Source organism: Magnolia sinica, chromosome 5, assembly GCF_029962835.1.
Source record: "Magnolia sinica isolate HGM2019 chromosome 5, MsV1, whole genome shotgun sequence".
Classification (NCBI taxonomy): Eukaryota; Viridiplantae; Streptophyta; class Magnoliopsida; order Magnoliales; family Magnoliaceae; genus Magnolia; species Magnolia sinica.
The window spans coordinates 32,863,644-32,888,975 of record NC_080577.1 but is presented as its reverse complement, the minus strand read 5'-3'; the positions used below and the strand labels follow the sequence as shown (position 1 = coordinate 32,888,975).

General features: G+C 38.0%; 1 protein-coding gene across 1 annotated transcript; it reads left to right on the top strand.

Annotated features, from left to right (window-relative positions):
- Positions 1 to 1,752: 1,752 nt before the first annotated feature.
- Positions 1,753 to 25,332, top strand: LOC131245917 (adenosine kinase 2). Its single transcript, XM_058245696.1, has 13 exons — positions 1,753 to 2,001; positions 10,713 to 10,766; positions 11,589 to 11,635; positions 11,753 to 11,784; positions 11,884 to 11,985; positions 12,106 to 12,173; positions 14,312 to 14,388; positions 14,481 to 14,578; positions 14,663 to 14,733; positions 14,820 to 14,886; positions 14,973 to 15,095; positions 15,175 to 15,235; positions 24,937 to 25,332. The coding sequence occupies exons 1-13, from the start codon at positions 1,919 to 1,921 to the stop codon at positions 25,077 to 25,079; spliced, it is 1,026 nt and encodes a 341-aa protein (XP_058101679.1). The 5' UTR covers positions 1,753 to 1,918; the 3' UTR covers positions 25,080 to 25,332.

The window sequence follows — 25,332 nt, the reverse complement described above, 5'->3', positions numbered from 1 at the left end:
GGCATTGGAATTTCATATGCCTTCAACATAGACGATCCATGCTCGATTATAATTTATAAGCAACTTATATATTGATCAGGTCCAGGTTGAGTTGGGCAACCAGAGACCTAAATCCAAGCTCAATCCAAGTTTAATCAGGTCAGCATTTGTATAGCCCAAGCCTAAGATTGAACTCGATACATCCTGCCCGAGCCCAACCCAATGCCGGGTTGGTCACGGTCGGGTTGTATCCGCCGACTTTCATCTCCATTCAGTTCATCCCTAGTAAGAATGGTCTTCCCAAGGGTTTGAATGTTATATAAATATTACGGTGGACTAAGGGAGATTTCAACTGTAGTTACTTACTCACTTGTTCCTATTGCGTGGCCCACTTGAATTTTAGATTTGCTTTATTATTTAGAGATGTCATCTGACATAACGGATGAACTAGGTGGATTTTACCGAAAATATCATGGTGGCCCCACCTGCCTCTTAAGCACAAGAGCTGCATGCCACAAAGTTTTGCATAAGGGCCTGATTGATTTTGGGAGAATATGGAAATATTCTTGAAAAGGGTCATTATTACCTTTCCCCCCATTTGAAATTTCAAATGCATTTTCTTATCGAAAATTGGTCTAAAAAAGTTGACTTGCATTTGTGGACCCCCAATGTGATGTGCGTGACATATCCACATTGTCCATCTGTTTTATTAGAAGATTTTAGAGCCTAAGTCAAAATTGAGACAAATGAAATGCTCAAGTGGCCTATATCACAGGAAACAATGGCCTTAAATGTCTGCCATTAAAAGTTATTTTGTTTATTGGGGACATATTAATGTTTATTTGTCATCTAACCTGTTCATGAGGTCATAAAAACATTGATAAGGGGTAAACACAAATATCAACTTTAGCCAAAACTTCTACGGGCCACATAAATTTTTATATGGCAAACACTCAAATTCCACTGTTTTCTGTGTGTGGTCCACTAAAGCTTTGGATCTGCCTCATTTTTGGGTTCATGGCCTAAATCAGGCTGACGTATAGGATGATCGGTGTTGATACATCACAGTGGGCCCTATATTCATTTGGCAGCCATCCTCGATTTTATCTGTGTCCACCTGCGTCATGGTTGGAGTGGATTGTGTGGTATACCACACACCACCAACCTGGATGGTATGTATGTGTCGTGTGAAGACTAGCGTTGATGCTCCTCCGTCTTCTGTATGAACGGTTCAGAGGAGATCAAAGTTATACGACCTTATAATGATGTATTTATTATATCCACACCATTCATCCATTTGGTAATATCATTTTAGAACATGAGCTCAAAAATTAATCACATCCAAAGCTGAAGTAAACCATACTACAAATAACAGTGTAACAATTATTCTCACCAGTAAAACATTTGAAAGGTCTATTATAACTTTTATTTTCTGTCCAACCTGTTCATAAGGATGAATAGGAAATGCAAATATTATATTGATCCAAAACTCCTTGTGACCACCAAAAGAGTTTCAATGGTATATATTCAATCCTCCGCTGCTTTATGCAATGTGGTCCACTTGATTTATTGATTTATGAATCTATCTTCTTTTTTATATTAACTCTTATAAGGTTCTCAAAATATAGACAGACGGTTTGGGTATAACAGGTAACTCATAGTGGGGCCACAGAACTAGGTGACGTCAACACACCAGGGAGGTGGCCGGTGTCCGGTACACGGCCAATCTCCTTCCTGTCGCGGTGACCGAGCCGGCGTACCGACTTTCTCCGGCCAGCTTGCGAAGGGGTTGGTGAAGACACGACTGCTCTTCCAATTAACCCTCACTATAAATAGAGAACAGAAATCTCATCTCAGATCGCGCTTTCTCTTTTTCTCTGCATTCTCTCTCCCCTCTCTTTTCAGTCTTCTCCTCTCTCTCCCCGTACGAATCTCTGCAATGGCGTACGAAGGGATTCTTCTGGGGATGGGGAATCCCCTTCTCGACATTTCCTCGGTCGTGGACAACGAATTCCTGGAAAAGTAAATCCATCTTCCTTTTCTATATCAGCCACCGTCGCTCCAGCAGATCTCAGCTTGTAGGGACGCAAATCTCGTTGTCTGTCGCTGGAAGCTGCGATTTGCTGGATTTGTCGTTCCTTCTCATTGTTTTCTCGATTTCCTTTGGCTCGAGATCTACTGAAGTTTTTTCTTTGAATGTTTTTTTCTCTGCTTTAGCTCTGCTTTGTAATCGTAGATGCGAGATTTTTATTTGATGTTTTTCTTAACGTATTTTTTTTTCCAGTAGTCATGGATGAGATCTCGTCTGTTGATCTGATCCATATGGATTATTTGGCTTTTTTTCTTTTTTTCTTCTTTCGATTTTCTGGTTGCTAGGCTGTAGAATTTCATGATTTTGAGATCCTAGCATGAAGGAACACGGATCTAGTATTAGGATCTGTTGAACGGCTGTTATATCTCTAGTTTGCTGTTCCCACCACATTTTAGCTCTCCATGATTGTCCTTGCCAACTGTAGATTCGAGTATTTTGGTCTTTTCTCAAGTTTCCAGGTATTTATTATTTCCATTTCTTTGAAGATGAAACACATTTTCATGGTTGGTTTCGTGATCAGGATTGTATATTTTTACTTGCTGTAGATTTTATTTTATTTTTTTCCCTCAATTTGTCGTGGTTTCTTTGATCATCAAATGCTGAAAATCTGATCTTTTTTATGTATCCGCGTTGGTTGATTTTTTTAACTCAGAAAGAAAGGGTCTACATTTCAGCGGATCTTATTCCATTGCATCAAAGATCTGGCTTCTAGAATTTATTCTGAGTTTTTTTTTTTTTTTGGTTGCTAGGCTGTAGATTTTTATGATTTTGAGATCCTAGCATGAAGGAACACGGATCTAGTATTAGGATCTGTTGAACGGCTGTTATATCTCTAGTTTGCTGTTCCCACTACATTTTAGCTCTCCATGATTGTCCAACTGTAGATTCGAGTATGTTGGTTGTTTCTCAAGTTTCCAGATATTTATTATTTCCATTTATTTGAAGATGAAACACATTTTCATGGTTGGTTTCGTGATCAGGACTGTATATTTTTACTTGCTGCAGATTTTATTTTATTTTTTTCCCTCAATTTGTTGTGGTTTCTTTGATCATTAAATGCTGAAAATCTGATCTTTTTTATGTATCTGCGTTGGTTGATTTTTTTAACTCAGAAAGAAAGGGTCTACATTTCAGCGGATCTTATTCCATTGCATCAAAGATCTGGCTTCTAGAATTTATTCCGAGTTTTTTTTTTTTTAATTTTTTTTTTATTCTTTCGCACTTTGAATGGCTAAACTTTAATCATTTTCATGTTTTGGCTGCACACTTTTATTTATTTTTTAATATTATTATTATTATTTACTGCGAGGGTTCCAAAACTGCTTGCCTTTGATCATCTTGCTTATTTTTTGTGAATTTTCTGTAAAAGATGTTTTTTTTTTTTTCCTGATTTTGGGCAATTTATGAAAATTTTCATGGTTGTAAGACCAAATAGTTTTTGGTGTTCATCGTTATGACTTTTTTTTTTTTTTTTTCTTTTTGTGGTATCTGAAATTACTGCTGGTAGTATCTGAATTTACTCCTGGTATAGAAGCAATATTAATGCAAACCCATATGGGGAAGCAAATGGATTAATAAGATAATAAAGAGATTGCGGGAAAAGACCCAACAATCCTTTAGTCTTGAACTGCTAGAGATCACGAATGCAAGATTGTGAGAAAGCTCAACAGTCCTTTAGTCTTGAACTAGAGATCACTTTCTCACCCTTCAACATCTACAGTAGAGAATAAGAAAATTTCATAAAAGAGAATTCCATTCAACTTGTTTTATTCCACAGGCCATAGGCCTTATTTATAATCAAACCTTAAAATCTATAATAAAAGCCATGGACTTTAAAAATATGAGAAAATAGAAAACCACATAAATAACAAAGTATTGTATTTAAAAAAGTACCTAAATAAGAAGATGCTTAAATAAGAAAAATCTAAAATTATTCCCCTGCCTAATATAAAGATCTGATAGAGGAAATTTTCTAATATTGAGATTTGAAAGAAAAGGAAAGTAGAGATGAGTTAAAAAGGGATAGTGGGCATTTTCTTCTGCACACGTGCGGAGCGTGATTGCGTGAGATGCGAACCTTTTCATCAAATCTTGATCAATCAGCATATGTGGCCATTTGGTTGCATCAAATATTGTGTTTATTTGGTTTCTTGGATTTTCATTGGTATGCTGGTAGAGCTTTGTTGTTATTGTCGATTTGTGATCATGGTCAAATCATTGCAATCTTGTAAGGCTATCAAGACAACGTCATGTTTTTTTTTTTTTTTTTATTATTTTAAATATGAGAATAGATTAAGCAATTAGATTAAGGAATAAACTCATTGTAATAGGATTCAATGTACCAAATTGAATACGAATCACAAAAGAGAAAATAATGCAAGATTGTGGGCAAGCTCAACAGTTCTCTAGTCTTAAACCAGAGATTACTCTCCTTCCTCAACAACTACCATAGAGAAACAAGAGAATTGCTCAAAGAGAATATCATTCATCTATCTTATTCCATAATCCTGAGCCTTATTTATAATGAATGCTTACAATCTTCAATAAAATCTATGGAATTTAAAAAAGTATTCTTAGCTCATCAAGATCTGGAAATTAAGAAACTACCTAAATAAGTAAGTATTGAAATAAAAATCCCTAAAAATAAAAAATAAAAAACACTTTAAATAAGAGAGTACTTTAATAAGAAAATTTTAAGATTACTTCTTGCCTAATATAAAGATATGAAAGAAAATGAAATTTCCTAATGTAGAGATTTGAAAGAAAAGAAAAGTAGATATATTTCCTAATGCAGGGATTTGAAAGAAAAGGAAAGTAGAGATGAGCTAAAAAGGGAAAGTGGGCCTTTTCTATGTGTGAAATGTGAGGTGATTGCATGAATCCCCCCTGGCTTGATAAAAGCCGACGCCGTCTAGTTAATGGCAATGTACTCATCATAGAGCTCCGGGTTGATATGCTGGAAATCATCTCTGTTGAAATCCACTTGATGTCGGATCACAGACGGCCCTTTCACTTGAGAAGAAACTTCTGATACCCTCCTTAGTGCGTGGAAACTATATGATCTTCCAATACATTTGTAATGATTTTTTCGAGCTGGCTTGGTACCTCGGGTATCTAGATAGCTTGTTCTTCCATGTTCTTGTTTTCATGATGTCTAAGATAAATTGAAAGGTCTTCCACATAAAAAATGAGGCCGATTTTCAATTTGGGTGGAAGCTTGATCAAGTATGCATAATCACCTATATTCTTCAAAATATGATAAGGACCCACCTTTTTTGGGGTAGAGCTTTGTATAAGAGTCTACTGGAAACCTCGGAGAGAGTGATGTAGGACAATTAACCACTTGCTCTAAAAGCTCGAACTGATAGAGGCATGGCAAATTAATCCTTTTATCTCATAGCTCGACCCCCAAATCCATGGGTTAGGTCCTTAGCCGAACCATCATCGTGGACCCAAAATCTTTGAGTTCCGCCTCACACGAGCCACCCACCTTACACGGTCCCCAAATCCATGGGTTCCATGGGCCGTCCACCCCGAGTGTGCCCCTACATCCCATAGGCCTCCCCACTTGAACCCGGTGTGAAAATGCCCCCGCATTAGAGAGTCCTATAGTGTGGTTCACAGAACAGTTATAGGCAAGCTCATCTTGTGGTAACACGATGTCCCATGAGCTAATATGATCACCTACTTGACACTGAAGTAGATTCCCAAGACTGCGGTTGACGACTTCAATTTGCCCATCCGTTTGCTAATGATAAGCACTTGAGAACTTTAATATAGTTCTCATCTTATATCACAAGGTCCACTAAAAGTAGCTCATAAACTAACATCACAATTAGATGTAATTGTTTTGGGAACACTATGTAGATGAGCCACCTATTTGAAGAAAACATTGGCGATGTACAGGGCATTTGAGGACTTCTTACAAGGAATGAAATGGGCTATCTCCGAGAACCTGTCAATTACAATATAAAAAGAGTCATAGCCATGGCGAGTCTTAGTCAATCCTAGGATGAAATCCATGCTGACGTCTTCTCATGGAGCATCTGGCAAAGGCAGTGGAGTATAAAGACTAGTGTTATGCTTGCTACCTTTACCTAGTTGGCACACTCAACATTGACGAACAATGATTCTGCTACATCTTTCTTTAAACCCGATCAATAGAAATAGTCTTCAACCAAGGCTGTTGTTTTTTATCAATACCAAAGTGATCACTAAGGCTACCTAAATGAAGTTCTTGTATAATAAGCTCTTGCGAGGAACTTTTGAGAAGACAAAATCCCATGTCATATATTAAGTACCCATCATGAAGGCTGAATTGTAGGCACTCGGTGCTGGAGCTAGCAGTGAGTGTTGAAAATACCTTCCCAAAATCATCATTTGTTGCATATCTTCGTTTAAGTTCCTTGAACCCAATAACAGAGACTAATAAGGTAGATAAAAGATGTGATTTTTGGCTTAGGGAGTCTGCTACCTTATTGTTTATGTTGGCCCGATGTTTTAGGTTGAATATGAACTCCTGAATATGAGCACTCCACTTAGCATGCCTTGCACTAACTTCTTTTAAGAAATCAAATAATGTAATGGCTCGTGATCATAATAGAGCACAAACTCTCGATGAATAAGGTAATGACAGTAATGCTTCAAAGCTTGTACAATAGCTTAAAACTCCACATCGAATGTAGAATATTTCTTTCATGCCTCATTGAGTTTTTCGCTGAAAAAGGTCATGAGATGTCCTTCATGGCCGAGGACTCCTATGCCTATGTGGGATGCACCACAAGCAACTTCGAACTCCTTTTCAAATTTAGGAAGTCTAAGAGCTGAAGCTTCTGTTATTTTTGCATGATTTCTTGAAAAGCCTTTGTTGTTTCTTTGGTACACTCGAATGGACTAGTTTTCATACGTTCAGTAATAGGCACCATGATGGAACTATAGTTTCGAATAAAGCTTCAATAAAATGTCGTTAATCCTTGAAAACTATGAACCTTATGAATGTCCATGGGAGTAGGTTGGTTGACAATAGCCGTTATCTTTTCAGAATCGATCTTCACGCCTTCTGTTGAAACAGTGAACCCCAGAAAGACCACACTAGAACTCATGAAGGTACAATTTTTCAAATTGTCGTAGAGTTTCTCGTGGCGTAATTCTCTCATCACTTTGTAAAAAATGGTCCAAATGATCTTCTTGTGAATGGTTGTAGATGAGGAAATCGTTAAAGTATGCGATGACAAACTTGCTTATGGATGGCTATAGAATTTGCGTCATCACTTGCATGAATGTACTGCGTGCGTTTGTTAGGTCGAAAGGCATGATTAGCCATTCATACAATCCATCCTTTGTCTTGAAAGTGGATTTTCATTCATCTTCAAGACGAGTTCTTATCTAGTCGTAACTGCTTTGTAAATCCTCTTCGAAAAGATTGTAGCATTCGCCATCATGCATGAGTGGAAGCTCACTTAGTAGTTCATCAAGCGCCAAATCCTGAAATTTGGACAGAATGTCCCAAATCTCAGGTGGTTGAACAACAACATCACCAGTTGGATCGCTCTTGCATCCTACTACAACATACATGATTCCTAGTTCATGACTTTCCTCCACAAATTGGGTCATGCTTAAACAATGTCAAAGCCGATTTTGTCTCTTTGGGTTCATCATCCTCTATAGGGTTAAGAGTAATGGGCTTTCCCTTGCACATGAAGTCATATGTGTTCTTACGATGTTTATGAGTTTCCCTATTGTATATCCACGGGCACCCCAATAATATATGCGTGACCTTCATTGGAATGATGTCACGCTAAAGTGATTCTTTGTAACAATCCAGGAGAAGCACCTCTTGGTTACGAGGATGAGCGTGTCATTCACCCACACAATCTTGTATTGCATATGCTTGTGCGATTTCAACTTGTCCATCATGCTTTGTGGGGCCACGTTCATATTGTTGCCTTCGTTAATAATGACCTTGACAACCTTTCCAACACATGATAGGCATGTATGGAAGATATTGGTTTTTAACCAATCTTCTTGGGCCTCCTCTTTTGGTGCGATCGGAATCCTTTTGATCACCAATAACAACTTATTTTCATTAAGGTCATCTAAGCCTTCCTCAGGTTCCTACTCATCATCTTCTGGACTGCTTTAATGTTCACCTTCCACTTGGTCTAGGATGAAGTTTTCTTTGCACTATTCACCCTCTGCTCCCTCCCAAAATTGGATATTGCAAGAGGGGCATTAGGTCGCATAATGTTTATGACCACCACACTTGAAGCAAGTGTTGGTCGACCTCTCCCGAGTTGCTACAACAAACTTTCCCTTTATGTCAACACTTTGAGAAAGAGTTGGAGGCGGAGGTTTGACCAAATTTATAATTGCAAGGAAAGTTATCGCGAGATGCGACTGGTTCAAGACGCGTTGTGGAACCACTCGCAGTGGGATAGGTGGATGCATAGTCCCCGCCTTGAGGGCTACCATGTCTTATCACCAACTTTTGCTCATGCACTTTTTGAGTCATTTGATACTATTCGTCTACACTCTTGAGCCAAATGGTGATTGGTTCCCTTTGACTATCGAATTGTAGTCCATTATAATAACGCGCCACTTATTGTCTTCCAGTTTCTGTTAGGTGGCGACAAATAATTAAGTCATAATAACGTTGTGCATATAACTCTATAGTCAGATTGTCCTGTTGAAGCGTGAGGAACTCCTAAAAAGAAGTCATCTCATAGTCATAATCCAACGACAAAAATCCCTGCTTCAATTTTGCATTCATTGCCTTCCAATTGCCTATAGGAGGAAGGCCACATCGCTGCAAATCTTCTTTAATAGTGTACTACCATTCTTAAGTTCAAGGCAACAAAATATAACTTGACAACTTTTTCCATTTCGTACAAATGAAAATATTGCTCCATTAACTTTAGCTAGATATCGGACACTTTAGAATTCATATTACCATTGTCGTCAGGAATCTCAATCTTGACATGCTTAGCGGGACAATTTGGATATTTGGATAATTTGGATATTGCTGTCAGAGGCTGTTCATTCCTCTAGTTCCTGATTGCACATAGTGATGTTTTTGAACCCCATAGCTAGGCTCATATTCTTCTTCTTGGATATCACAATTCTGACCATGATGCCTTGAGTCAACATTCCCAGATTCTAAATCTCTTTCAAGGTCATCCATGGCTGTGTGGCGGTTTGGATTGATTCCCTTTCTTGCTTCTTTTCTTTAAGTATAGTAATGCTTTCTTCTAGAATATCCATTCTAACTATGAAATGAGTCTCTAGATCATCCAACCGATTTGTGATCAAATCAACAACTTGTTGCAAGATTGATACGATTCCATTTTGAGGTTTTGTAACCATCTCACGATTGTAAGTTGTCCATCTTCTGGTGCTCATATAACAACAGACTTTCGTAGAGTATGCGAGAAGGGTTTTTTTTTTTTATTTTTTTTTTTATTTTTTATTTTTAATTTTAAATATAGGAAATGAAAAAGGTTTTGGGAATGTTGGGTGTATGATAGGGTATGGGTTGTTTACTAGTGGAATTTAGGATAGAGTGATGGTTTGGGTGAGATGGAGATTATACATGGTTTGTGGTGGGGGGGCTGAAATAATGGGCTGATTTAAGGAATTGAGGGTATGTTTGGGATTAACATGGGGGGAAATTGTGGGTAAAAAGATGGAGAAGAGGAGAAAAGAGAAAATCCCAAGAGTAGAACTTTCACCGATACCAATTTGAAACAACTAGATCAAGGAAAAAAACTAATTGCAATAAGATTCAACATATCAGATTGAATTCGAACACAAAAGAGAAAAGAATGCCAAACTGGTGCAAGACTGTGAACCAGCTCAACAATCCTCTAGCTTAAACTAGAGATCACTCAACTGTCTTATTCCATAGGCCTAGGCTTTATTTATAATGAGTGCTCACAATTTTCCATAAAATATATGTAATCTAAAAATAGAATTCTTAGCTAGCTAAGATATGAAAAATAGGAAACTACCTAAATAATGAAGCACTTTGATCAGAATCTCTAAAAATAAAAAAGCACTTAAATATGAAAAATCTAAGATTACTTATTGCCTAATATAAAGATATGAAAGAATGGAAATCTCCTAATGTAGAGATTTGAAAGAAAAATGAAAGTAGATATTTTTCCCAATACATAGATTTGAAAGAAAAGGAAAGTAGAGATAGGCTGAAAAGGGAAAGTGAGCCTTTTCTTGTGCACATGTGCGGAGCATGCACATGTGGGATGTGAGGTGATTGCATCAATAGACTATCGATATTTTGGTTTATATGCTTATCTTCTCCAAAGAGGTTCAAGTTAAGGCTCTGGCCTTGTGTAATTTGTTATGCTGGTTGATCTCTGTTGTTCTCAATCTGAAAAGGCTGGCAAGCGGTTCCTCATTTGTAAAATTTCATTTATTTTCTTTTTTGATCCAGTGATTCAAGTGTTATAAATTGGTGGTTATTTGTTTGATTTGTGCCTCATGGCGTGGTTTTATGTTGTTATTGGGTTGATTTTCTCAGATTGAGGAATATAGTTTTTTTTTTTTTGCTGGAAACGAATATAATTTTTTCACTGGAGGTAGATATTCATGGTTTGGAAATATTAACTGCCTAATTGTATGCCAGATACGACATCAAGTTGAATAATGCTATTCTTGCAGAGGAAAAGCATGTGCCGATGTAAGTATTTAATTCAACCTTTCAAGTTCCTTTGTTTTTTATTTTGCTGTTTTGTTTCTGTAGAAACAATCTTGTAAACCCAGATTACTATTTTCATTTTATTGGGTCTGCATTCATTTGCTAATGACATTTTCTTTTGAAAAAGGAGAATTATGATACTTTGGCTGCATATGACGCTTGATTCGCAAGCACTTAGAAATAGTACACATGACATAAATCAACTAAAATTAAACCAACTAAACTGTGGATCCACTTTAGCCAAGTTACATTCTAAAATCAGGTTTGTAAAAAAGTCTAAGCTCTGATTCGTGGACACTTGTTTTCGGACCTGGTTTGTTGTCCAATGCAGTGGTTAGCACTGATACCCTTCTAAAGGGCTGAGAATTTGTAGGTCCACAAATCTTCAATTAATCCCAATTTTTTTGTGATGATATTGGACTTGATAAAGCTTTTATATACTAAGTTTGGGGTCAATCCAATCTGTTTAACCTCTTCATCATATTGATGCAATTTGGATCAATTTTTGGCTCCCGATACATCTAAACTGGCACCCATATTTTGAATGGTTTATTTTGGATTACCTGTATGCTATGGTTGTAATTTCTCAGTAATTTCTTACCGCCTACATATCATCCGTCACCATCTGCTAAAGTTTTAAAGTATTTCTCTTAGAAAAAGCCCTAAAAGTTGTTGTTTCGTGGAGACAATTATGTGATAGCTTTTTGAATCTCTTCAATTATAAGATGGGATGTACCAGTTCAACTGGCTATGAATATAATTGCTACCTTGCTCTGAACATGGATTCTTTTGGTGGAATCATAGGTATGAAGAAATGACCACAAAATACAATGTGGAGTACATTGCAGGAGGTAACACAGATTATATTGATGGCGGGGTTCTATGAAGTCATTACCTTTCTTTATACATTTTTTATATCCATTTACACAGACTAACATTTCAGTTTTATGCTATTTTGATATATCCAGGGGCTACTCAGAATTCAATCAAGGTTGCCCAGGTATGTATTTACTGATCGCTATTTTTATTTTTATTTTGTCGCTTATTATTCTGGGTAATTCATTGTTCAAATAGGTTGAGTTTTTAATGTGTTTTGCAGTGGATGCTACAAATTCCTGGCGCAACCAGTTATATGGGTTGCATTGGGAAGGACAAGTTTGGGGAGGAAATGAAGAAAAACTCGAAACTTGCAGGTGTTAATGTAAGTTCATTTCTCCTTTGTTCTTTCTTTTTGCTTCCATCACCTTTTGCCTTAATCATTTGGTGGTCGAGTGCATCTATCTTTATTTTTTATTTTTTATTTTTTATTTTTTGTATGAAGGTTCATTACTGTGAGGACGAATCTGCCCCAACTGGTACTTGTGCTGTTTGTGTTGTTGGTGGTGAAAGGTCAGTTTCTCCATGTGCATCTTCTGCAGTTATCTTTCTATACTTTGCTGTAGCTACACAATCTTGATTTGGTCTATCATTTTATGATAAAATGTTGCTACTGGATCTCTGTTTTCTATGCAAAGTGCTTCATATACAATGGATGAGGCTCCATGCATGTATCTAATGGAATGCATCTTCTCTTCAACATTGAGATATTGGGTCTGAGCCCCCTACCTACCAAAAAAGAAAAAAAGATTTTTTTTTTGAAGAATGCCAATATAGTTGTCTATTATTTCGTGATTTTGGAAAGAAAGGAAAAAGACTTCTCATCCTTTTTGTGACCATATCTCATTCTTTAATTCAAGATTCATTTGTCGTTTAATGATTTTTTGTTCTTTTGATGGGTAATGAAGTAGGGGTCTTATAATCTTGACCTTGCATGCCATACATGTGCCAAACATGCAGGTTGATTGGTGAAATCCAATTTGTGGCTCAATACATGGATGGCCATTTACAATCTGATCTTGCTATAGATTTTATTTGGCCTTGCAGCTCTGAAAATCTAGTTCAGTTTCGGAACATTGACATTGAGTAATAACCTTACTGAATTAAATTCTTTCACAGTGATGGATAATCAGATGAAGTGGATGACATCCTTTTAGTATATATAAGCTGAACAACGGAATCTTCCATATGAGCTGATAATTAATATTTAATCCTGGACTAGTGTATTTTTCTAAGTATTTTTTAATGGAGTTGCCCAGTTGAAACTTATTAGTATTGTCCATGTCATCAAAATTATGGAACAACATCTTTCTGCATAGGAGAGTGGAGTAGATTCATCTGGTGGTTGTTTGCACTTTCTTGTCATGGATACATGTATACTAGACTACCAGTAAGATGATGAATAGCTGCCAAGCCCATTTTCTTTGCTATATAAAGTAGAAAGATAATGTGACTCAACATCTCTCCTGAAATGATTTCCTTCTCTTACCGATTTGCATCTTTGTCAAACTGAGTCTCATGGCATGTATGAATGCTCCAAAGTTTTGAGTGCCATTCTGAAAGTGCATTTTTGCTGATTTTGGGACATGGCCTTTTTGGCCATCCCCGAGAATGAGAATGGAACAGAATACGCCCTGGCTGCATATTTTGCTGGGGGAGAGTCATTTTCTGCACCCTGTGAAATGTGTATGGCAGGATATGCCATACATTCCATACTCAGAATCTGTCTAAATGGAGAATGTAAAAATAATGTGTCAAGACCGTTATCATCACATCCTCGGGTTGGGGGGGTGTGTCTGCATTTTTGGGTATGCCTAACCTGGCCCTTAACATTTTAGTTGGTGTGATTGCATGTTCCCTTTAAAAAAAAAATAAAAAAAATATCACAATTTAATCAAGTGGGTGTAATGCGATGGTGTTGGTTTGCCGCATTAATATTAATGATAATTCACTGAAGATGTATTATCAGTGTTTGGGCCAAGAGTGTGTATCTTACTGTTTGGCTTTGGGTTTTTAGTTTATAAAAGTGCATTCCATGGCTTCGTAATCGAAATTGGTGACATTATAGATGATACACGAAAGCTGGCCAACAAATAGATTGTAAAGAAAGAAAATAGACAACGTGTCATATACAACCTATAAAAGGCCAAATATTCTATTGTGCGATATTCCAATCCATGGGATTTTTTTATGTGTGGCCATCCACAGAATGGTTTGAATCACTGAACAATGGGCCCCATTTGAACAAACTGAAAATGTGAACATAACTGTACAAACTTCTGACCTGAGCATTGCATGAAACCTCCACTGAATATAATGAATTTTCTTACTCCAGTGGGTGTAGTTCTCATCTTCATATTGTCATGAAAATTGTAAATAAGCATTATTCAGCAAGGAAATGTGTAGTATACTCGTCGCTTGGGAATGCTTTTATTGTGAATTCGCACAAGCTCACATTTTCTTGTCTTCCTGCTTCTTCAAAATATGCTAGGTTTTTTTTTTTTCATTAAATAAATAGCTCTGTCATCGTCATTTGCTGTGAGAGTGACATTTTATTAGTAACAGTCTTGCCAATGTCTATAGTACCAGTCTTGCCCATATCTGCCGCCATAGCATCTATGATGAGCATTGTCTGTATGAATGGTCAACAGGTCCTTGATTGCAAACTTATCAGCAGCAAATTGCTACAAATTTGAACATTTGAAGAGACCGGAAAATTGGGCACTTGGTACTTCCCATGCATTTTCTCTTCGCTCCACTTGATTCCTTAGGAATATGTTCTCTTCAAATAACAGGTTCATATTATTCTTATGTGGACAGTTGAGAAAGCCAAGTACTTCTATATTGCTGGCTTTTTCCTCACCGTGTCTCCAGACTCCATTCAACTTGTAGCTGAACACGCTGCTGCAAAAAACAAGGTCTTCACTGGTTTCATGAGCTAAATTCTCTTTTAGCCCTTGATTGTTTTGGTACTCATACAACATCTGCTCATTCCATTGCAGGTATTTTCGATGAACCTTTCTGCTCCCTTTATCTGTGAATTCTTCAGGGAAGCGCAGGAGAAAGCTCTACCGTAAGATTCTAATCCTTCTCATGATCCTTTCTGGCATTTCCTAAAGGATTGTCATTGCTCACATCTTCAGTTAATCTTGAATTCAGGTATATGGACTATGTATTTGGGAATGAGACTGAAGCAAGGACCTTCTCTAAGGTTCATGGTTGGGAGGTAATGGTCCATTGATGTTGAACTTGTGCATTTTTCTTGCTTCAAAATGATGATTTATGCTGATTGATGGTTCTGTTAATGTTTAGACTGAGAATGTTGAGGAGATTGCATTGAAGATCTCGCAATGGCCAAAAGCATCTGGAACCCACAAGAGGATTACCGTCATCACACAAGGAGCTGATCCAGTTGTTGTTGCTGAAGACGGAAAGGTTATGATCTTTGAATTCATCTAAATCTAATCTGTTTAGAGTGTCAAAGTCTGTTTTTGATGTCAAATTGTGGCAACAGGTGAAGTTGTTCCCTGTGATCCTGTTACCCAAGGAGAAGCTTGTCGATACCAATGGAGCAGGTACGTGCTCCGACTTCCCTGAATGAGCAAGCATTTGCAGTACTGATCTAATCTCTTGCTTTTAAACTGGTGCCTGTTGGAAATGACTACTATAGCCTTATCATCTTATTTGATTAATTAATGCATAAGAAGGAAATCTCCTCTCATTTCTCATGAGCATGATGATCAATTTACTTTTCCCTCAGAGAAAACATCATTTGCCACCTTCTGTTATTTGAAAAACCTTAGTCTGCAGGTCAAAAAGTATTGTGGTTTCCAATATTCCCGTGTTTACCTTGAAAGCTGGTATGAATGTTGACCTTTGGAAGGCAGGCTATTACCCTTTTGTCACTTAATCTATAAAATGCACATCCGAGGGTCATTGACTCTCGTTTCTGGATTCACCATGATTGCCTGTGCCATCATCTTCTTCTTCATCCCCATCGTTTTCTTAAATTTAATTTTAATCGCCATCATAATTCATCATCACCATTGGCAAACTATGTATGGACCAATGTTTTAAAAATTGAACCGATCTTCAATCTAGGGAAGTGTCCGATTTGGCCTAACTGGGTCTCCAATTCAATTTGGTCACACCATGACATTGTGCCAATGTCCATAAATAAATTATTTAATTGTAGAAATATGGAAAGAATAGTAGGAGAAACTAATATTTTGATTGCTGTTATCTTCTAATCTCAAGAGTTCCACTGTCACCACCCATCCACAGTGGGTACATGATATCAATGATGTGGATGGATGACGTAACTTGTTCAGTGGCACAGACTGTTGATCTGATGGTTCGGTCTAGTTTAAATCACCGGTCCAAACAATATGACTTGTCACTGAGATTGTGGAAGCTGTGATTTTTTATTTTTTTTGAAGTGATGATAACAAATTTTATTAGAAAAGAGGCAAAGGTTAAAAAATACAAAGAGAAAAAACAGATAGAGCAAAGATTTTACAACTCAAACCAACAAACCGGAAACTGCTCAACAGTTAAATATTAGCTGTATGCGCCCATTCTATTGCATCTTGCATTGCCCTATTGAGAACTTCTGTAGGATCGCACCTATGATTTTTAAAGCATCCTATTTCTTTCTTGCCAAATGCACCACAACCCTGCTAATAAACATAAGGACCAAACCCGTTTTCCAACTTTACTTTTGCCCCCTCTGCGCCAAGCCAAGAGAAGCCGATCCGCTGAACTTGAGAAAACCCATGAGACGCTGAAAAGGGAGAGAAGTCCTCTCCAAATAATTGATTGACCGACTCATTGTTGTAGCATAACACACACACGTTTGGGCTTCTTCTTCTTCTTGTTCTTCTTCTTTTCTTTTCTTTTTTCTTTTTAAACCACACATTTGGAATAATCATTCCACGCCTTCGTAAGTTGTTGACGGTATAGACCTTCTTTTTGCCCACCAACCACACAAATGCCACCACCTTGAATGGTGTTTCATAAAACCAAACATGAGCTATGAGTCATTCAACCTGCGAGATGTACCCCCCAACTAATTTCTTGTAAAGAGACTTCACTAAGAACTTTCAAAATTTGTCAATGAGCCACATGAAGGTATCTTCCTCTGAAAGTATTGGATACTAAGATGACAATAGATCTAAAGGCCATAGAAACTCCACCTCTTCATCATTATGGTTTCTTCTGCAGGGAAGGGGCCCAAATTGCTTCTTCACCTTAAATGGAGAAACATTCTTCTACCAACACATTTGCATCTATGGCTATACTTGCTAGACGAGGGAATAAAACATTTAGACTTTGATTCCCAACCCACACATCTGCCCAAAATTGGATCTTCTTTCCATTCCCAAGTAAAAATCTCATATTTTCAAAAATCATATTTTTATGAAGAAACCAACTTCCATAATGAGGAGGCCCTGTACAAAGAAGACTCTTTTGTCCATCTAATTCTACCCCCTTCCTTGACTCCATATTTTCTACCCACTACTTCTCGCGACAAGCTTCCTTCCTCTATGTCGAACCTTCACACCCACTTTTCCAATAATGCTTTGTTCATTAAATCTAGTTTGCGCAATCCTGCACCCCCTTGATCTGTCAGTTTGCACACTTCTTCCTATTTTAGCAATTGAAATTTATGGTATCTTCCGAATCTTTCCATAAAAAATCTCACATGATCTTGTCTAGTCTAACCACCATTGATTTTGTGACATTTGAATGTGGACAAAGTAGAATGGAAGATTGGACATTGCTGGCTTAATCAATGTCAGCTTCCCACCCAAAGATGTTTACTTGTCCAAGATGGAAATTTTCATTCAAATCTTTCAATAATTTTATCCCACATATGCTAAGCCGGCTTCCCAATGCATAAGGGAAGCCCCAGATATGAGGACGAGAAGGAGCCGGTCCTACATCTGAACCGAACTGCAAAACCACTAACCTCCTCCATGGAGAGGCCCATCCCCGACACTTCAATTTTGGCTGTGTTGACTTTTAATCCCCAAATAGACTCGAAACAATGAATTATTATTCTGAGGTTATCTGCTATCCTTTCATCTACCTCACATAAGAGTAGTATGTCATTCGCATATTGCAAATGTGAGATTTGGAAATCTGTGTTATCTACCCAAAAACCTTCTACTAATCCCACGACTCCCCTTGATCTAACATCCTCCCTAATGCCTCCATTACCGCCAAAATAAGCAAGGAGATAATGGATCGCCTTGTCGCAATCTCTAGAAGTTAAAAAAATATCATTTCGGTGCGTTGTTTATCATAACTAACAATTTTGCTGATCAAATACATACTTGCACCCATTTCCTCCATTTGTCGCCGCACCCCAACCATGTTAACATACAATCAAGAAACTCCCAATCCACGTGGTCGTGTGACTTCTCTATCTAACTTGCAAATGATTCCCTTTTTTCCTTTCCTCTTACATGAATCAATAAATTCATGATTTATAAGGGCACTATCCGATATTTTCGACCTTTCACAGATGCCCCTTGAGCCTTAGAGATCACCTTGCTTAAACCATATTGAATTTGGAAGCCAAGTTCTTTGCCAAAATCTTATATGGACTTCCAAGAAGACTGATAGGCTTGTAATCCTTTAACGTTTCTGCCCATTCTGTTTTAGGGATCAGAATAATAAACGTTGCCCCAAATTTTGTAGGCAAGTGCCTCAAATTTAAAATTATATATATATATATATATATATAAACCAAGTTAGTAACCATCCGGACCTAGAGCCTTATCCTTCCCTAGCTTTGAGACTGTTTTTTTTTTCCCCCTCCGAACTTGGGCTTTCCAACAATTCCGTCGACTCCATCAATAAAGAGGGAAGAAAGAGATATCAAGAGAAGGTCTTGACCATGCTTCCTTTGCAAGCAATTCTTTATAGAACTTTACAATAGCAGCACATACTTTCTCCTTACCTTTTGACTCTTTCCACTTCCACCACTAGACTTAATATTTTATTAACCCAAGCCTGTGCACTTGTCATAGCATGAAAAAAAATTGTATTGTTATCCAATGTTTTAAATATCGACGATATGGCATGGAATGGGGTCATTCTTCGAAAAATCAACCTGCAAATCTAGCGTATGACCATCCTAGCTATCTGGTGGGCTATTTGGCAAGAAAGGAACGAAAAATGTTTCAATAACCGATCGGCAACTGCTGCTGCGGTGGGGGCTAGGGCTAAAAGGATGATTTTAGAATGGGTTGTTTCTGTAAAGAAATTCTCTAGTGTTGATTTTACTTTTTTAGGTTGTTAGGAGCTCGTTGCTACCTCAGCAGTTCTGCTATTTGCTTTCTCTCTTTTTGCTTTGTTGCTGTTTGCTTTTCCTTTTAATGAATTCTCTTTTCGTTGCTTCTATATATATATATATATATATATATATATATATATATATATATATATATATATATATCCCACGATATATCTTGTATCCCACCAGTGTGATACGAAACGCACAAGTAGTGCGATATATCCCACATGTTCGATCTGGTGAGCATTTTCGAATTTCGATCCTTTATTTTCTGTAAACAATGTTAAATTAGTGTCAAATTGTTAAACATGAAAAATCATGGATTGGGAACTTCAATTTCGAGATTTGGAGGAGATGGGCCGAGTTGCGGAAAATTTCCCAATTTCTCGCAAATCGTTTGTGATCTGTGTCCAAACAAGTGTTTCAAATAGCGCCTGTAGCGTAGCGGTAGCAGGGCTGTAGTGCTACGTAGCGTCCCAAATAGCATAAATCCCTCGTAGCGTACGCTACATCTACGAAGTGCGTAGCGTCCGTAGCGAAAGCTACAGTGTATTTTTTTACTATTTTATTTTATTATTTTTTTTCATGTTTTCTTTGTTTCTAATGCTGAGGAATGTGACACTTGTATTGTACTTGATACTTTTAACCTATGAGATTTTTATTTCTTTTCATAATTGTGACTTATGGTTTCAATTAGACTTTATTAATTAAAGTGGTTTGCTTTGAAAGTCGTTGATGTGATAATTATTTGATTTGGCTTATATATGTGGATTGGCTTTTGATAAATGATAACTAATAACTTTTTTGAACATGCTTATAATTGATAAAATGAATCATCTTTTTAGCATTTTTATATTTTTTTTCCTTTTTTTTTTCACTATTTATTATATTTATCCTATTTTTAAATTAAAAAATATAAGTATCGTGTAGCGTACGCTACAAGCTACGTATTTACCCTACACGCTATAGAGGGCTAAGCGCTACGCATCATGCTACTGCTATTTAAAACACTAGTCCAAACATCAAATCAAACATGTATGTAACCTAATCTAGTGATTCTTCTTTCGCTTTTGAATGCATCACTTGTGTTTTCATACGTCTTCTTACATTTATAAATTGTATGAATAGACATTGAATATACTTGCATCAATTCGGTTAGGCAACTCATAGATTAGGACCCCATACAAAGAAAACCTATTATGTGTACTTGTTTTTAGTAATGTTTTGATTTATAAGTGTGTATTGATGTCTTTTTTAACAATCACCGAAGTTTCATTGAAAAATTCAACCAATTTCCCAATGTTTCCCCATGTTTTCAACAACAACAATACATTACACGATACAACCAATATATCTCATGTGATAACCGATACATATCCGTATCCCAAGCATGCAATATGTAACGCGATACCGATATTTCGAACACTGTTCTTATCTCACTCTTTCAACCAAACCGCCAGAGAATGTTGCCTCCATTTGATTTCCTCCTCTCTAAGCCTCACATTATATTTTGCCTTGTATATCTCCTTCCAACCCCGCTCCTCCACTGTCTTCCTTAGAATCAAGAACCTGGATCTCTTGAAGCAATTTCACGGATTCCTCTTCGTGGAGCTTCCATATTCCTTTTTCCACACCAATAATTTCTTTTTCAACAACTTTAGCATTTGGAATAATCGGAATCCTGCGTGACCTTCCACCTTGAAAGACAACCACCTTTCCCTAACCTCCACAAAACTTTCAACTGATAATCATATGAGCTTGAACCTGAACAGGTGAGGGCCCTAATCCTCTTCCACTTCTAAGATGATAGGACAATAGTCGGACATAGGTTTCGACAAACCTCTTTTGTGGACAAGAGGATATTTTTCTACCCAATCGGAAGAGACAAGGAATCTATCCAGCTTTGATTTAGCGGTATTAATCTGACCATTTGACGATGTGAATCTCAGCCCTCTCATTGGTAAATCCTCCATTTCATTCCTGGCTATCCATCGTGAGAAATCTTTCATTGTATGAGTAATTCAACCCCCCTTAGATTTTTCGTACGAGAATTGTGCTACATTGAATCACCCCCCACACACCACGGTAGGCTCCATTTATTCTGGAAAACATCTAGTTCATTCTATAGAAGTGACCTATTCGTAAACACCCACCAATAACATGAAGATAGGTCTTGTAAACATGAAAATAGGTCTCAAGGTCGACGGACCGTAAACATACATAAACACCGACCGATAACATGAAGATAGGTCTCGTAACAGCACTGAAACCGAGAAGTTGCCAATCCAACTGTCCTCTTTTGCCAAATATTAGTGTCCCAAATTAAAATGATTCCTCCCGCTGAGCCTTTTGCCTCCTGAGCCATCCATTCTTTTGATCTCCCACTCCGCAAAGAGTTTACCAAGAACTGATCTACAACCTGCAGCTTAGATTCCTGGAAAGCCACCATTTGTGCCTTGCACTTTTTACACAAGTCCCTCATTTGACATCTCTTCTGCGGACAACCCAAGCCTCTTATGTTCCAGCAGATTATCTTCATTGAGAAACTAACCTGCCTTTATTAGCCTGTGCCCCAAGTCTGGGAGAAGTCCGAGTCATTGAAACTGCGAACGTTCCCAATCTAACTGTTTGCCTCTCATTAGAAGTATCTTCCAATTCTTGACTGTATATATTCTGATGACTTAACTGGCTCCCTCTCTTTTCTACAAACTCACATAATTCTGCACAATCTTCTGGCCTGTCTCCAGCCGAAACTCCCACTAAACATGCAATCCGAAGCGTTACAATTTTAATCTGCTTCATCCCCTGGGCCACAGACAGTCTGCGCACCTGATTCAGAATGTTGCACCACCAATAATTGATGATCAGGTGCGGTTTGATTCTGCATAGCCAATGGAACTGCTTCTACAACCTCTGATAAGTTAGGGCATGATTGTGATGTGGGACCGATATTTTCCGAATGCATCTCTGGATCCGCCACCTAGCTCCTGTTAGAACCTGATATAAACTTGTACCCCTGTCCCACATGCAGATCTTCATTTCCCGGAGTTATTTTGGTTGGGATAGACATCTCCTCCATCTGTATTTCAACCCTGTTCTGCAGGGTTAGTTGTTGATGTAGATGCCTATCTCGGTCCTCCCAGGCCACCAGTTCCTTCCGAACTGAAAGAGTCTGCCGCTGATCTGCTTTTATTCCATTGACTCCTGCAAACAGCCCTCCATCGTTCTCGTCTCCCCTTTTGAAAAGACATTCCTCCAGAACTATCGAGCCACCTTCAGCTGTAAAGTTAAATACGTGAAGCCCTTCGCATGCGTAGAGTAACTTAAAATCCAGCATACATGTGAAGAATAAATAGCAAATTCACACGCTGCAATACTGTTACAGGGACAAAGTAATCGGATCGCCGGGTCTGGATGATATCCAGATCCGACTGGAATATCCAGACGTTACTCCGCAACGAGTCATCGATTCTCTCCCTTTACCCTCATTTATGTTTCCTGCAGTATTTTCAGTAGTGCTGTAGCGTAACGCGTAGCGTACGTATCGTAACTCCCAGGTAGCGTAAGCTACATGCACTGTAGCGTAGTGTGTAACGTAAATAGCATAAGCTGCCTGAAATCTCTTTTTTTTTTAAAAGTGTTTTTTCTATGTTAGTTTAACACCTACTTTAAAATGGCGATGACTTGAACCTATGACACGGGGCATTACATTAAACTAATCCGGATCATCCAAATTGTGGTCTATATCATGAATTTGTGATGTTTCAATATATAAATAAAAGAAGAAGTCGGAATTTGTGATGTTTCAATAAATAAATAAAAGGAGGAGTCACACTTAGAGATGTGAGGGAGGGACGGAGGGAGGGAGGGAAATAAGTGGTTGATGATAGAGGGCCAAACTCCATGCTATAGGCTACACGCTATTTAAAACACTGGTTTCCCATGCCATGTGTCAAATGAAGAAAGCAAATCGGATGTTTTTGCTGCCTTCAGAAATGTGATCTATCATCACTACCGGGCCAATGCATCCCCCTATCTTCAGAATAACCTCATTAATCCAAAATTCCAGTGGAAGATTCGATATTTGAAACCATATTTCTTCGTACCCAAAGATCAACCAATCTTCCCATATCTGAATGCCCTGGACCAACTTTTCTCTGTATAAGTCAACGGCAAGGAAGAATCGATCTGTATTGATTTGAGAAATGGGATGAACCCAAACTTCCCGATCATTTAGAGATTTGATGACCCACTGGTCTTTGTCTATATTACAGTTATGATAGAGCCATTTCTCTATTTTGTCTTCTGATGTTCCTGGTTTTACAGCCAAAACAAAGCTGTCCTTTAGTTCGTTCCAGGAAATTTCCAACTATTTTTGGGCTGATATATACTTCAAAACGTTTCTTCATTTGCTCTTTCCAGACGCACACATCTTCCTTCTGTTCTGTTCTTTTAGACTCCGGCATCATATTTTTCCCTTGCATAACCACATCATGAAAGGACCTCATTTCTTGCATCCCTCTATTAACATCTGCTCTGAACGTTGAAGAAGACCCTCCTTCAGTATGCTTCTTCATCCCCCTGCTTTCATTCTGGCTGGAGATCAGATTTATTAAAAAATAAAAATAAAAATGAGGTAGTATCGTTGTTGTACTTGGATTCTGCACCTTTCTGATAGTTCCTTCTCTGTTTTTTTTTAAAAACTTCCGGACCATATCATGCCTTCTGCACTGCAATAATGCTCATCTCAGAACTCATTCTGAGATGATATTTAAGATTGAAACTGCTTTCTCCACCTTCATCTCAGAACTCATTCTGACGAATGCAAAAGCCATTTAGCTGAGGAACTCTGAGATCAGAGAATGACCACCTCCAGCACCTGCCCGTGCTCTGCTAAATACTCGATCAGAGTTGATCAGGAACCACCCTTCTGGGAAAAGCTTCCATGAACAACGACGGGTGCTCCGGGAGGATACTGGGAGGTTTCTTTGAAACCACAGCTGCATCTTCTTTCTCAGAACCTCTGTCCATGGCTCCAGATTTTCTCTGTTCCTTATGTCTGCTGCACTATCTGTTTCTGTCAGCATCTTCTTTCCCTTGTCAGCTATTGTTTCTGATAGCACTAGTGGATGCCAATTTCCTTTGCCACTCCATTTAAGTCGTGAAAAATCAATTAGATTTTGGCTTTTTAGATCTTGTTGATTCGCCACCTAAATCATCGGGTGGGATCCAAACAGGCTGCAAAAACAGTTTCGGATCGAAACAAGCTGTGAAAATCTTTTATAACTCTTGTAAAAGAAAAAAGAAGGGTGGATATAAAATCATACTACTTTAATGTGGTCTGGTTATCTTGCAAGAACCCCCATCCACACACACTGCCTTTGATATACGCTCCTTGGGATGCAGAATATGCCAACCTGGTGAGTATGTTGAGCATATGAGCAGTGCATTAGGCAGGCTCTTCTGTGAAGAACATATGCAAAAATAAGGCAGCTCCACCAATCAGGCAAGGCAATGCACGGTGAACATGGACCGCTGGCAATTATATTTAAACCATACATTCTTTTTGCATAAAGGTAGCCCAGCCGATGGATATACCAGCCTGACTTACGGAATATAATCACCTCCTTTGGAGGTGTTGATTTGTTGTTGTGTTTTTTTTTTTTTGTTAGCTTGTTAGCACACTGTCAGATCACACTTCACTGTTAGCCACCCCCACTAGGGAATCGATGCCAAGACCTCGGTGTTGAAATGAGGTATCTTTCACTCAGTCTACCACTTGAGCTATGCATCTGGGTGTTGTTGATTTGTTGTTTCAGTCATGCTGACCTCTCTGATCAGATGGCTGCAATAATGTGTCATGCTGTAATCAGTGCAGGCATTTTGAATTAGCTTTTAATAATCATCACCTTCTTCTTCATGCTTCTGCATTTCTCTCTTGAATCTTTTTTTTTTTTTTTGTCCTTTTTGTAGGGGATGCTTTTGTTGGTGGATTTTTGTCACAGCTGGTGCAAGAGAAGCCCATAGAGGAATGTGTAAAAGCTGGATGTTATGCAGCCAATGTGATCATCCAAAGGTCCGGCTGCACCTACCCAGAAAAGCCCGACTTTCAGTAGGCTCTTTCCCACGTTTATTCCCTACTTGATTTTTGAGAGATAAGAGCTGGTATCATTTTTATTATTACGCCATGAAGATTATGGCCGGTTCTCTCGGGTTGTTATGTTCTATTTTTATGCTGGGGATTGCTGCCTTAACCCTTTTTATACTCAAGTATCGCTCTGTTTTTTTGAGTTGCAGATATGTTCACCAGCCTCTGATATTTCTAGCGTTAATGATGCTCTAATAAAATTATACACTGAGGTTCGGTCA